The sequence below is a fragment of the Lindgomyces ingoldianus genome, assembly GCF_010093535.1.
Source record: "Lindgomyces ingoldianus strain ATCC 200398 unplaced genomic scaffold BDR25scaffold_48, whole genome shotgun sequence".
Lineage (NCBI taxonomy): Eukaryota > Fungi > Ascomycota > Dothideomycetes > Pleosporales > Lindgomycetaceae > Lindgomyces > Lindgomyces ingoldianus.
This window is the reverse complement of record NW_022985209.1, coordinates 160-13,663: the sequence shown is the minus strand read 5'-3', so window position 1 is coordinate 13,663 and position 13,504 is coordinate 160. Positions and strand designations below refer to the sequence as shown.

General features: G+C 47.4%; 6 protein-coding genes across 6 annotated transcripts; 4 read left to right on the top strand and 2 right to left on the bottom strand.

Annotated features, from left to right (window-relative positions):
* Positions 1-768: 768 nt before the first annotated feature.
* BDR25DRAFT_361872 (uncharacterized protein) lies at positions 769-2,026 on the top strand (the record flags this gene model as incomplete). The annotated part of the gene is made up of 10 exons (XM_033696500.1): positions 769-875; positions 929-995; positions 1,037-1,159; positions 1,196-1,302; positions 1,329-1,404; positions 1,438-1,596; positions 1,629-1,689; positions 1,719-1,776; positions 1,824-1,916; positions 1,969-2,026. 10 exons carry the CDS (start codon positions 769-771, stop codon positions 2,024-2,026), a joined length of 909 nt encoding a protein of 302 aa, XP_033540981.1.
* A 1,921-nt stretch (positions 2,027-3,947) lies between these two features.
* BDR25DRAFT_243095 (uncharacterized protein) lies at positions 3,948-4,439 on the top strand (the record flags this gene model as incomplete). Its single annotated transcript, XM_033685805.1, has 2 exons — positions 3,948-3,996; positions 4,057-4,439. The coding sequence occupies 2 exons, from the start codon at positions 3,948-3,950 to the stop codon at positions 4,437-4,439; spliced, it is 432 nt and encodes a 143-aa protein (XP_033540980.1).
* Positions 4,440-7,548: 3,109 nt separating this feature from the next.
* On the top strand, positions 7,549-9,002 carry BDR25DRAFT_307334 (ankyrin). The gene has a single exon (XM_033690821.1). It carries the CDS (start codon positions 7,618-7,620, stop codon positions 8,608-8,610), a length of 993 nt encoding a protein of 330 aa, XP_033540978.1. The 5' UTR covers positions 7,549-7,617; the 3' UTR covers positions 8,611-9,002.
* On the bottom strand, positions 8,685-9,001 carry BDR25DRAFT_396835 (uncharacterized protein; the record flags this gene model as incomplete). The annotated part of the gene is made up of 2 exons (XM_033698463.1): positions 8,849-9,001; positions 8,685-8,777 (listed from the first exon to the last, which is right to left on the bottom strand). The coding sequence occupies exons 1-2, from the start codon at positions 8,978-8,980 to the stop codon at positions 8,685-8,687; spliced, it is 225 nt and encodes a 74-aa protein (XP_033540979.1). The 5' UTR covers positions 8,981-9,001.
* A 30-nt stretch (positions 9,003-9,032) lies between the features above and the next one.
* Positions 9,033-10,900, top strand: BDR25DRAFT_361868 (uncharacterized protein; the record flags this gene model as incomplete). The annotated part of the gene is made up of 12 exons (XM_033696499.1): positions 9,033-9,194; positions 9,243-9,407; positions 9,458-9,637; positions 9,686-9,711; positions 9,778-9,944; positions 9,975-10,021; positions 10,318-10,428; positions 10,460-10,482; positions 10,515-10,565; positions 10,634-10,685; positions 10,715-10,760; positions 10,809-10,900. 12 exons carry the CDS (start codon positions 9,033-9,035, stop codon positions 10,898-10,900), a joined length of 1,122 nt encoding a protein of 373 aa, XP_033540977.1.
* An 844-nt stretch (positions 10,901-11,744) lies between these two features.
* BDR25DRAFT_337559 (uncharacterized protein) lies at positions 11,745-13,159 on the bottom strand. Its single transcript, XM_033693197.1, has 3 exons — positions 12,855-13,159; positions 12,319-12,808; positions 11,745-12,265 (listed from the first exon to the last, which is right to left on the bottom strand). The coding sequence occupies exons 1-3, from the start codon at positions 13,118-13,120 to the stop codon at positions 11,921-11,923; spliced, it is 1,101 nt and encodes a 366-aa protein (XP_033540976.1). The 5' UTR covers positions 13,121-13,159; the 3' UTR covers positions 11,745-11,920.
* Positions 13,160-13,504: the final 345 nt, after the last annotated feature.

The following is a 13,504-nucleotide window of genomic DNA, read 5'->3' as shown; positions in this document are numbered from 1 at the left end:
GCTTGCTTAGCTTTAGCCTCTTAAGATTGTTTTTGTATAGACGCTTTTTAAGTAGAGGATATAGTTAGTAGTATACAATTTTTAAATTAGAGATGTAAGGTTCTTTGCAACGTAGAGTTGTGTTTAATAACAAGTTCTTATGTATTGTTAGATTACTTGTTACTAGACGCGATTGTACGTTTGCCTTTTGTTGCTTGTTATTTATCTAAGATGTTAGCTCTTTTTTAATTGTTAAGGTTTTCTTAATACAGGAGGTTTCGATGCGGGTAGAAGGTTTGTGGTTCCTAGAATGTACTTTAAGGTGTTAGTATATGCTCTATTTAAGTAGACTATAATATATACCTTTATTTTCTAAGGATGGTATAGGTAGTCTTTACTAGGCGGCTGTAGGCTTTGAACGGGTAGCTATTTTGTTTAAGCTAAGATATTAAGCGTTTATGTCTTACTGCTAGGTTTTGTTGTGGAGTTATCTAGCGCAAAAGTGAGATGTATTATGACAAAATCTAACAACAACGCTAAGTCACTTAGATACTAGAACGTACAGGTCCTTACCCCTGCCACTTAGTCTTGGCAACTATCACCACATTTGCGCATGTGACTTTACTCTGTATTGGGCGATAGTAACGCGTTCATCACGTAGTGGAGAACTGCTAAAGCATAATTATTCTAATGATATCTAAGCTTACGCTATCTTAGCTAGACAGGCTCTGTTTCTAGGAATCTATTTACAGGTTAACATGCTTCTAGATCACCACCATCTACGCAGAAATGCCTGTGGGAATGGCCATAGAAGAGCAAGGAGAACGAAGCAGGCTTCAAGAAAGCACCTGTGACTATACCTCAGTCAGCATCTTAGGCTGCTGTCTGCCGTCTATGTCCCTTCTTTGGAATATCGCACGTACTTTTAGGGGAGAACCGGTTCTACTAGCAGGCATTGTACCCAGGCTCCAGCACAGCATGCTCGCATGAATGTACAGCTACAGTACCTAGTCATGGTCTCCAGGCAGTAACTGTGCCACACTGATGCAGTCTTCAGTCTCATCGAGTGCCTGGACATGCTGGCACGCATGAGCAACCTGTTATAGTGCCAAACGATGAGCCATCATCACAGGGGTACCGGGAGTCTTGCATCCATTCAGCTTGCGCAGAAGACGCAGTTGTTCCACCATCAGATCACGCTCTAAAGGCCCGCTAGCACCAGCTGCCTATACCATGCTCGTTGAGCATCATGCCCCGCTCACGTCGCAGTTCAGGCAGCAGAGAGGCGCTTGACGGAACCACATCCCGACTTTTCTTCTTCCGGTGAGCATGATTTGACCTGCACACAGTACAATGCGACCCGCTAGTAGTAGTGGTTTTTCACACGGCCCCACTCAGCTTGCCCCTGGATGTTACCAAGAGCTTGTGACTTCTTGAGCGTGGCTTTGACGACGACAGACGTCCTGCAATGTATGGCTCCGGCTCGTTTGGGAGGCGCATCGTCAAACAACTCGTCAGTCTAAGAGACGCTCCCTGGTAGCGGCTTTGACGACGACAGATGTCCTGCAATGTATGGTTCAGACTCGCTTGGAAGGCGCATCGTCAAACAACTCGTCAGTCTAAGAGAGTCTCTCTGGCAGTGGCGGCAGCGGGTCCTACTCCTTCGTGGTGATGTTTTGTTCACTCTCGCGATTCCTCGTCCAGTCATTGGTGACCATGTCTTATCTGTCTGGTGGCAGCATTTCCTTTGATCAGAATAGAACAGACTGACCTTGCCGTAAAGCTTGAGAAGCCTTTGTACCACTAAGTTAAAGTAGCTGAATATGCGAATTGAATTATTCAAGCCGTCTTGAGGACTGTAGATCAAAGGAAAGTATTGTTGGTATAGGGGGTCGAAAAGGTAAGCCACGGATGACCGGGGCCCGAAAATGGGACCAGTCAGTCTGTGACACCTCATATCTCTACGAGCTGATTGGGGCCCAATTTCAGACCCTCTTCATGCTGCTCAGGGATGAAATCAGGCACAATCAGAGAGGCTCAGGCTTGAATCAAGCATGATCACGCCGGCTCACGTCAGCTCAGAGCGAGCTCATGAGCCTGTTGGATTTGTTCAGGGTGGGGCCCAGTCTTGCTCAGCCGCTGCATGAGGGGGTCTGATTCAAGGGCCTCGTTGCATGAGCGGGTTCTCAGATTAGAGCTTTCGTCAAGGATTCTCAGATGGAAAGGTAGATAGTAAGAAAATATTAATACGTTTGTATTGAAAAGCTATATACGTTCTGCCGCCATTTTCGGCGGCATATGCCACCCTTTTCGTAGGGCGTTGTCGTCGGTAGTGAGTCTGTATAGTGCAGCAGGTGTCTATCTAGGAATATTGTAACCCGTCAGCTGCAGCCTGCTTCGCGCAGAACTGTATCTTTCCCCACCTAGCCTTGCCCACGGTCTTGCTCATGTCCGTGTTAGCTTCCATATCCTGAAAAGTGACCTCCTCGCTTCCCCATGTATGGGAGAGTATTGCGTAGGCAGGGGCATGGCTGGTGGGTTCGCGAAAGACGATCTCGCCATCCGGTTTGCGCTGCAGGAGGCGTATAAGGGCCATAGCTGAAGCGCGATCTCATGGCAAGCGCGACTCGTGCGACTCATTCGGCACGTCGGCGCGAGGTATTCGAGGGTCGAAAGTACGGAAGTCGACGTCGGAGGACGGATCGTGAGGAGGTGGTGCAGTGGTGGTCGTAGGAGTTGCCTACAAGGCCAGCCAGCGAAGGGACGCTCCTGTTGCTTGGATGTTATTGGAAGCCTCGCGGGCTGCACACCGAACCTTGGCGCGGACTGCTCGGTTTTGACCTATGCCAATCCACTTAAGGTCTTGCATAGTCCTTCTAAGGCGGTTAGAGAGCGAACTTGCTCTAGCGTAGAGCGTTCGCACCTGTTGGATAAGGGAGTCGAACAACGGAAGTGCAAAATTCGCAAACCACTGATATGCGTTACTATATCTGGATGGGGAACTGTGCTATCAGCCACCACAGACTTGGCTAGTCGTCCTCTGCTTGCTTTGTTCGATCCCGGATTTTCGGCCCCCAACTAGATAAAAAGAGACTACTAGTTTTGGGTCACCTATCCCATTCCGAAAGCTTAATTTCTCGTCCTGTCCGTACGTAAGTACGGCTGCGTCCGTATGTGCGTACGGCTGAATTAAGTTGCCTGAAACGGCTGGCTATCTGGCCCGTGCGTTAGGGCCTATGTGTACTTAACAGCCCTCTTTCTTTGTACAAAGAGAGAGGGCAGTAGTCAATTGCAAGAAGATTCTTGCCTGCTCACCCCTATTGCAGGCTGTAGTACAAAGAGAGAGGGCAGTAGTCAATTACAAGAAGATTCTTGCCTGCTCACCCCTATTGCAGGCTGTACGATTAGCGTACAGCTGCCCACCACCACCTACCGCGTGCGTAGCCATGCAGAGAAGGGACCCACTACCAGATGCGTAGCGCTACCATCTAGAGGAGTGAGGGTGAGCTAACCGACGCGTCCAATGTTTGGTTCATCGAACACGTCTGTGTGTAGGTTCGCAAGACTGTTCATCCTGCCACTGATTTGCTTCTAACGGCAGCAGTGGCCATCTCATTTTAGGCTAATGTCAATATTCTCCAGGAGAATCCGGTGCAAATTCTTCTGCGCCGGCACCCGACTGGATTTGGGCTGCAATGGGGCTTAGGGATTTTGCGCAATTTCAACTGGTTCGATTGGTGGCGGTGACAGCGATGCCTAAATTAGTCATCGCAGTTGTGGCTTACACAGCCCTTTTTGAAGGCTGTGCTGTGGGCTTCTCTACGGTTTCTACGTATTTCTGCTTTCGCTTCCACATCGTGTTCCTTGAGCATTAATGCTGCCCCCTTTAAATTCCATAGTGCGACGAAGGAAGGGATAACTCGCCATCACCTGATCTGCATGCAAACTGCCATATTCAACCTTTTGAAATGGCATCAGCTTTTGGGTTTTCTGTCGGTGACTTTATCAGTGCTGCCTGTGAGCGTCTCTGTGGAAACATTATTTTGGCATGGAGCTGACTGTTAATACCATCTCTAGTATTAATTAAAAGAGTTTCCGATGCTCTTAAAACGGCCGGCGGTGCTGCCGAGGATTACCAGCATGTTGTAATTGAGCTGGAGGGCCTTGATCGGGCACTGAAAGCTGTCGCCGCTCTTAACCCAAATGAGAGTAACGCTCTTCATGTCAATGCTATTCGAGGAATGGCATTGTCTTGTCAACTGCCACTCCGCCAATTCCTTAAAAGGCTGCAGAGCTATGAACGATCTTTAGGGCCGTTTGCCCCTAGAAACTCAGCATCGGGTGCCTTTCGGAAAGCAAAATGGGCAACATCCCAAGAAGAAAATATTCAGGTGCTTAGAGCTGTGATTGCCGCCAAAGTCACAAGTATTAACTTACTCTTGAATTTACAAATCTCGTAAGATGATGGAGGTAATGAGGTTGCTCGCAAGTCAGCTAACTTAAGGCTAGGGAGTCTCTTTCTAGGATTGAGCCCCAGGTGCGAAATGAACAGAACAATGTATTGTCCGAAATTCTTAAGGTACGAGAAGAACTGGCGAGTGTGGGAAAGAGCACTCAAGGTAAAGTGAAAGAACAAGCCCAGACCTTGGATGTCTTGCAAACCGAGGTCGAGAACGTTTCGGCCCAGATCCAAAGCTTCAGCGACAGTATAACGGCTTCCCAGACGTCTATTAAAACCTCCATCATTACCCTGAGAGGTGTCGGTGAGCAGATCGTCGACTTTGTGAACTCCTTCCCTCGAGAGATTCAACACCTCTTGCAGAGAATCTTTCGAACGAACGTCCAGATATACCATTTGCTCCTTCATTTCCAGAATAACTTGAGCCCGAACCCCTCGATAATGTCTGATTCCAATATCTTTTTCGAAGATGCACTTGGCCGCAATCGAAGACTACCATTTGAATGGTTTCAACACTGGGAGGTATAGTTTAATATCTTTCTACATCTATATCTGTTGACAACTTATACTAGACATTCGAGGGACTGCTTCGCGCAGAATTCCACGGCCTGCCCGGAGAATTCAAAGTAACATCAGGTGAATATCATCTTATCAACAGGACCAATCAGACTCAGGTCATTACAAAAGAGAACTGGAAAGAAACTGTTTTTCCGGGATCGTCACTCGTAATGTCCATGATTATCAAGGATGTCCTCATGCAACACCATCTATGTCCACGGCCGAGCTGTCGCAGGAACCTTGCATTCAGTTCGATGACGAATGGGCCCGCAATTGTGTGGTACGTTAAAATATTGCCTTTTTCTTTCCTAAAACGGACGATGGTAACATTTTCAAGCCCTGGGTGCGGTTTAACTTGCTATCTCTGCAAAGTGCCTGAAATAGTAGATGATTTCACCGTCCTAGAAAGTGAAGAGGTCCGAGTCGAACAACGACAAATTGATGAGGACTACCAGATATTTGGCGAGCGACCTGTACCTTCAGATATTATGGACACTGACGAAGCTATTTTCGATATACAGAGGGTAGCCCCACAAAAGTCAATCAAAACCAATATGTTGCCAACTCTTAGTGCGTGGGGACAAGTTGAGCTGGACGCCCTTCTATCCGGACGCAAGAGTACCGAAATAGAGTCGCAAAACAGCGAAGATAAAAGATCCAAGCCCACTCCACTGGATGCCTGGCTTGATCAAGTATCAATTCTTTCAGCGTCGGAGATGGGGATCTCCAGCGACGAATATGGTACCATCCACAACGAAGATAACGAAACAAATGCTCTCGAATGTTTTCGGCACATTCACATTGACCGGGCTTATGATAAACGCTCGGTCGCTTCCGATGAACCCCAAAATGCGCGTAATTTGCGCGAAGTTTCCTTCAACGCCCGTATATTTTACCGCAACATTCGCGATAAATACCCACAGATGCCAGAGTATTTAGCAAAGAGGTTAGCAAAAGCCAACGAGAGACGTGCTGAAAGACTGGGTTTATGCAGAACAAGCCTTGTGGATCTTTCTGATAGCACTTCTGAAAGCTCCGAGGATTCTATTGACGAATTCGCTCCTGCTATTCAGTCCAATTCCCGGGATACGTTATCCAGTCTTTTAATCAGGTCATTGAACAGCATAAAAGACGATATAGAGTCTCTAGGGCTAGAAACACGAAGACCTCAGAGCGAACCTAGGCAGCTACCCCAAGCTAGACTGAGTGCGATGGCCACCAATCAGTCTGGTTCCAAGGTAAAGTCTTATTGGTCGCAGACGTATCGTATCCCTGGTCCACATTCCTCAGCGTCAGGATCATCTACTCGCCATAGTTCTCTTCACGGATCGGACAGCCTTCAAGAATATAATCAATCGCACAAGTCTGTGCGGACCTTCTCCACCGGTAAATCCCCAGGCTCGAATAATACACACGATGTACATGAGCCACTACTTTCTCTACCCCCTCCTCCTGTGGAATTAGGCACCCAGAAATCGTTCACGTGTGACATTTGTAGTCACCAAGTAGAGGTGTTACGCCGAAGAGATTGGAAGTAGGTAACCCGCAGAGCCCGTCGTGGAATATACTGATTGGGCAGGAAACATGTATTTCAGGATTTAGAGCCATATCTGTGCACATTTGAAGATTGCCCAACTCCCGATAAGACCTACACAACCCGACGTGTACTGGTTTCTCATGAGATGAAGCATCACCGTAAGGTATCCCGAACATACGCTTGTACCACTTGCACCAGGACTTTTTCTAGAAAACGAGACGGTAGAAAACATATCCACTTTGATGACTGCGATCTTCATCAAAGCAAGCTTCCAAAATTATTTTTTGGTGGGAGATCCGAATGGCTCTTTCCAAGGCCTCAGATCAAAGGAATCTCGGTTAAGCATGAGTTGGTTGAAGAGTCGAGCTGTCCATTCTGTGGCCAAAATATTGCCGGGAGCAGAAACGCTCTTATGCAACATCTTGGCAGACACATGGAAGTGATCTCTTTCGCTGTCGTGTCCAAGCCTTACGAAGAATGGCAGTTCTATGAGGATAGCCTTTCTGCAAAATCTTCCGCCCCATCCATGGTCCTCAACCAGAACATATGCAAGGCCGTTACTGCTGGAGATTTTCGACTCTGCGAGAATCTGTTATCGGCAGGGGCGAATGTCAATGCAATAGAATCTGGAAAGTCGGCTTTGTATATCGCCTGTTCTGAGGGCCACTACGCAATCGCATGGCTCCTCCTCCACAAAGGCGCTAATCCCGAGCTCGTTGAAGGAGAGCGGGACCCAAATCTCCCCACTTATGCGGAACCGATAACAGCATTGGATGAAGCATGCTCAAAGGGATACACTGAGATTGTGTCTCTCCTTTCCAGAGTGGTAAAAAAGCCAACAACTCTCCAACGAGCGTTGATCATACTCGTCGAGAAAGGCAACATCACTGCATTTCAAGAACTCTTCTCTGCGTATCAGAGACTAGGGCTACTCGAAACCTTTTCAATCCTTCTCCGAGCTGTGGAGGTTGGCCAAGTGCAGATTGTTCAGTTCCTCTTCGCCAGAGGGGTAAAACCAGATTCTAGCAATGGCCACAATACTGCATTACTGACAGCAATTTCAAATAAGGAAAGAGATATTAATATGATACTAGCTCTTCTCGAGTTTTCCTTGTGTATCCCGGAGAAATGCTGGCGTGTGGCGGGAAATCTTGGAGATCGAGATATTATCGTGGCATTTTGCGAGAAGCAAAGTTCTCTAGCAAGGTTCAATAGCTCCATTTGCACCACTGCGGCACTAAACCACTGTCTTGCTGGTGCTGCATGCAAAGGGGATCTTGATATTATCAATATGCTCCTTGGTTATGGAGCCGAGATTCAGGACGAAGCAATCGATTGCGCATGTCGATCAGGGAAACCAGAAGTTACTCTGTTCTTACTAAAAAGGGGTGGTAAAGCCAACTCTTCACACATCAAGATAGCATCTGAGGGTGGATTCACTTCCATCGTGAAACATCTCGTCGACTTCGGGGCCAAACCAACCCTGGAAGCGCTGCTAGTCACCATTAGGGGTGGGCATCACAGCACCTTTGAGTTCCTCCATTCGAATTATCCGCATCTCCTCGGCCAGGACCAGGGCCGGGGTGGCACGGATGCCATGGAAACAGCCTACGAAAGTGGACACAGTGTTATTGTCATTCGGTTAATGGAGCTAGGAGTTCCACTGCCTGGGGCCCTTGCCAACAATTTGCGCGAGTCTCGGATGCGTCTAAAACGAAAAGCTCAATGGGTTGAATTCACTTCAGATGAAAACAGCACTTGGTCAAGAGGCGATACTGAATTGCACAGGGCTGCCACTCGAGGGCATCATGAAATTGTGCAACTTCTCCTAGACCAAGGATTCGATCCTAATATTGAGGGCAGTTATCAAGAAAATCCGCTACATCGAGCTTGTCAATACGGCAAGACAGAAGTTGTTCGAGTTCTCTTGAAGGCTGGTGCTAATGTGAATGGCACGAATGGTTCTAAACTTCGCAACCCCCTTGGATACTGCAAATCAACTGAAATCAGAGATATCCTTAAGGCAGGTGGTGCTATCTCCTGGGCATACGCAAATGGCGGCTGGGAGAAATTATAATAACCTGTAAACAGTCCGACTAAGGTTCTCGCATTTGAAACAAAAGATCTGGACTCATATGCTTATGTCCTGATTTAGTGAGAAAATGTTTTCGCGAAAGAAGCAACATCAGGTGTGGTTTTTCTAGCTTTGAGCTTGAATCCATTTCTCATGCTTTTCGAAATCGCCTAGAATCAATCGTCGGTGGCGGCACATTCATTCTCTGCGACACGTACTATAAGTCCCGACCGGAAAGTACCTTCAATCCAGCTTGAAGCGAAGTGCATGGGTACACGTCCTTGACTTGAGAAGATGAGAGCTTCAGCTTCCTCGGCAATCTTTCTTGAGCTTCCTCGCTTGGAAGTAGTGCAAAGGGTTCAAGAGAAGCCATAGCCAGATCAAACCCAGTGTCAATACATACCCCATATAATTTGTCTTTCTACATGGTTACCTTCACTATGCTCATATATGCGTCTACCGTCCGAGCATGGATACTAATTGTTTCCTTAGACCTTCCGGTTTGCGCCGCTTCTACTCCAGCAATAACCTTGCGGTTCAATTGGCATATATTTGCCCAGAACATAATACCGAGGTGCCCTCCCTACGTCAATGCAACATAGCGCTCGGTAACATCGCGAACTTTCCAGGTGTAGCAAAGATATCTCAGCATCGATCTCAATGAAATCTCATTGGTCGGCCTGATGACGGTACGGAGCAATGTATTAGGATTATGCTTCAAACAGGCTATGCATCATGCCTACGATGACAAGATGGAGTGTATGAATGTATTGAAAGCCGCGAAACTAGAATGGATTGACGTTTGATATTAGCGGTCCTGTTATGCCGCATGCATACTTACCTATGGAAGTCATGCATCTACGCCGCAATCCTGGGTACAAGTCAACGTAAGATCATGAACGCTAAGAGGGCACGAATTTCTAGTGAACCTTACTCAGAAGAAGGGTCGCGCTGTCATGGAAGCTCTTTGATTCCAGAACATTGCCGATATTATCCACGTGTTTTCACTCTTCCTGTCTATCTTTCTAGAGTGAACTCTACTATTCCTCTTTACCTGTTAGCGCTATGATGTCCGCAGTTTCTTAAATGTACGATCGACATCCGGTCATGATGAATGAATTTTAGCTAGGAATGGACCACTAATGCTAGGGCAGAACTATGGCGCCGAAGGTGCTCCTGCCTTTTGTATGAGGTCACAAGATTTTTACCACGGTTTGATGCCTGCCTAATCCGGAAACCGCTGCTCTCTACCAACCCAGAACTCGGGCGAGACATTCCACTTAAGAATGGAGAAACAAAGATTCGTTCGGAACTCACCGTATTAGTGGCTATCCAAGGTATATAATGTTAAGATTGTCTTGGGTAAGGCAAATCGCGAAAATACGACGGCGTTGCCTGGGCGCATTTGTACCAAGTCGACCTTAATTATATTGTATCGCCTTTTAAGGTATAGAGGGAAAGATTCATGACCATTTAGCCTGTTTTTAGAAGCCTCTTCACAGGGCAGGCAGCTAGTATCTGACTGCCTCATTTATCTTTGTAAAGCATAAGCTACGCAAGATAATTGACCATACGATAGACTTATTAAGTCTGTAGGTCGGAATGACTTTGCTATTATCCCACATTCCCTAATCTCCTTGCTTTCAATACGTTCACAGAGCTGTGCAGGAACAGTTATAACAAGATTAAATTGAGCCCCATTGGACAAAGGTCAGAGCCATTCTTCAGCTGATACCTGGTGGTGTTCGAGGTGGATATACTATTGATACTCCAGGGGTTCATGGCTTCGGAGGCTATACAAGCGCATCGTCAAACACCTGCGTAAGAATTATTCCGTCGACCGTGTGACCAGCTTTTTGCAGGTAGTATCGCAGGGTTAGAGCAGAAGGATGGTGGAGAGCATGGAGCATTCAATTAGGTAATGAGAGACGACCTAGGTATATTGAGGTGAGGTGGAAGTCCTCTGGAGCTCGAGAGGGCTCAGAGGTAGATATATAGTAGCTAAAATATCGCTAGTCCTAAACAGGAAAGGGGCGAGAGGTGAACTTGGTGAAGGACCAACATTCACCCTGAGCAAGGTCACGTGAGCCAGTTTCACGTGCGACAGGCGGCAAAAGGCCAGCATTCTATCAAGCACACAGAAGAACTTATAGGTAGATAAAACGTACGCGCGACACGTCTCGCCGAGACACATGCGGTAGGGTCCAACAGGGGAATGAAGCAAGACGGCCACCGCGCTAGCAATAAATCGACGGGTATTACACTGCAGAAATGGAAAATGCTGGAAGAATAGAGAACTCCGAGGCCTTTTGAATATCTGACTAGACGGGGTCTGAATGCACCTGCTCTTAGTAATAGTAATGTGAAAAATGCACTCACCTGCTGGTACCGCACGTTTAGATCTACCGGATCATATAGGGCATATGAGGTGTCAATCAGGTGAGAACTAAACTAACGTCCCTCACTGCCTAGCGAGAAACACTGTGTGCCGAGAAAAGTGAGGGGTACTTCGACTTTCAGCAACCGGTGAGGCCACGCGCACAATGAATATTGTTATATTTTAGTAGAAATAAGGCTCTATAGCTAGTTCTTAATGTCTGTGATCTATTCCTCAAGAAAAATTACGTTTGCATTGTCGTCTCTAAGCCTGCTTTGTACTCGTCTCCTTTTCTAGTGTAACAGACTCTCTTCCCTACAGTGCTCAGCTTTAGTCTTTGTTGCTCTGAACATTCATAGAATGACCTTGTCTAAGTCGTAGAACCTCTCTTATGGGTTAGCAAGTCGTTACTGGCCCTATGCGCGCTGCAGGGCACAATTCCATGCAGGGACACCTTGTCAATTGGTACTTGCTTAGCGAACCCTACGCTATAAGTGGCAATATCTGAGATCTAATCTCAAACTCTTCCTTCCCACACTAAAACAACTTCAACGCCTCCCAGACAAAGTCAGGGAGGCGTTGAAATTATTTTGTGGCGGGCGGATGCCAAGAGATTCCACCAGATCGGATCTCGTGAGATATCTGGGACCTAGCTTCCGGAATGCGGCGGATCGAAATAGGGCCCGCCGCGAGAGTCGAATTGGTACAACACAATTTCCCCTTCTTCTTATCCCCTACATCCCGGCAGATCTCTCATCACCCTTGGCCATGCAATCAGCCGCACCCTTGTCGAATGGGCACCCTTTTGGTAAAACGAGCTAAGTCACCCTGGTCCTTCGGCAACATGGACTGAACATGCTTATCCCCACGGTAAGGTCCCAAATACGACTACAAATGTAGCATTAATCTTGTAGTCTACTCTGACGCGCTTTTAGTCTATGCTTCTTCATAATCGGCATCTTCTGCTGACACTCGCTTAGCTGTCTTCTCCTCCTGCTCAGCATACGTCGCTTCATCATCGGACGTTATCCTCTCTGGCGGCGTCTCGGACCTCTTGCGCTTTTTTACTCCAAGAAGAATAGAGTGCCTGACAAGTGCTTTTTCCTGCTTAATCTTGTCTTCTGCAGTAGTCAGACAATTGCAAAGCTCCTGAGTAGACACAATGATATCTCGATTTTCGCCTGCGATTACATCTTGTGTGAGTTCTTCGCAAGCAAAGTCGGACAGTTGAATTTGTAAACCTGCATGATTTGTAGGCTGTCCTTCATCGTCGCGAAACGCCCGTCAAGAGATCAGCAACTGGGAGGAGAAATATTATCTCAGACCAAACATACCGCGTCAGCGATTACCTGAACTACTCTTAGCTCGTCCCCATCGCTAATATGGGCTAGATGCGTCCGCCACACTGACAACGTCGCCTTGCGCGAACCTTTCTTGCCGTATTCAATATCTAGACCCACAACGACCTGCACACTGGCATCCGAGTCCAGAAGATAGTCTTCGGCTAGCCGGCTCAGCCTCTTCTTTTTCTGCGAATACGCCACTTCTATTATGACGCCAGGGTATTGTGCATTATCGTGCCAGAAAGAGGCGTCCGGCTCGTGTTTTGACTTCGTGCTTGATGGAGATCCATCTACTGGAAAGTATATCTCGGTAGATCGGGCTGGCCGCACTTTTTGCGCAAAGAGGGCTGCCCTGTCTGATCCGCCGCGAATCGTTTTCAGCTGACTTCGAATCGCATCTTCGACGCCATCGATAAAGAGCTCATATACGCCAGTCGGCATCCGAACGACAAGCTGATGGCTCCCTCCGTAGTAATCATATCTGTTGCTGTTAACCGTTGCTCGTACTATTGTTTGAGCACACGCACCGTATCTTATCTTTGACGTATCCAAACAGCGGCTCGTCTCGCCTAAGTCGAAGCTCAATCTCGTCGTACTCTCCCCGGACAAGTCGAAATTCAGTCCACGAGTTTTGCTTCGTGGGCCTCCCGGCTTGAATATCCTTGAACAGCGCGATGACTCGGGGAGCCTGAGTGAAGGTTTTCTCGTCCGTTGGTGGAGGCGTTAGAGGTGGGTCGAGGAAGCTTGAGGGCGGCGTTGTATTGTCTTTCAGGGGTGTCCGTGAGGAGGACATAGAGGTGTATCATGCCTAATGTGGGCCCGCATTGCGATATTGAACAGTGGTGATCGCGAACACTGTTCGGGCATGAAGTTCGTGGCTCAGTTGACTCAGCAACCACGCCACGCTAACCCGCCAAGCATCAATGGGTATTGTGGCTCATACGTGTGGCTGCCATTCAGATGCAGAGTTGGCACCAATAATATTTTATTCAATACGAACCGATAAAAGATTACATCAGCAAATATTAGCAATATTTGTCCGTACGTAAGTACAGCTGCGTCCGTACACGCGTACGGCTGAATTAGGTTGCCTGAAACGTTGGCTATCTAGCCTGTGCGTTAGGGGCTATGTGTACTTAAAAGCCCTCTTTCTTTATATAAAAAAAAGGGCAGTAGT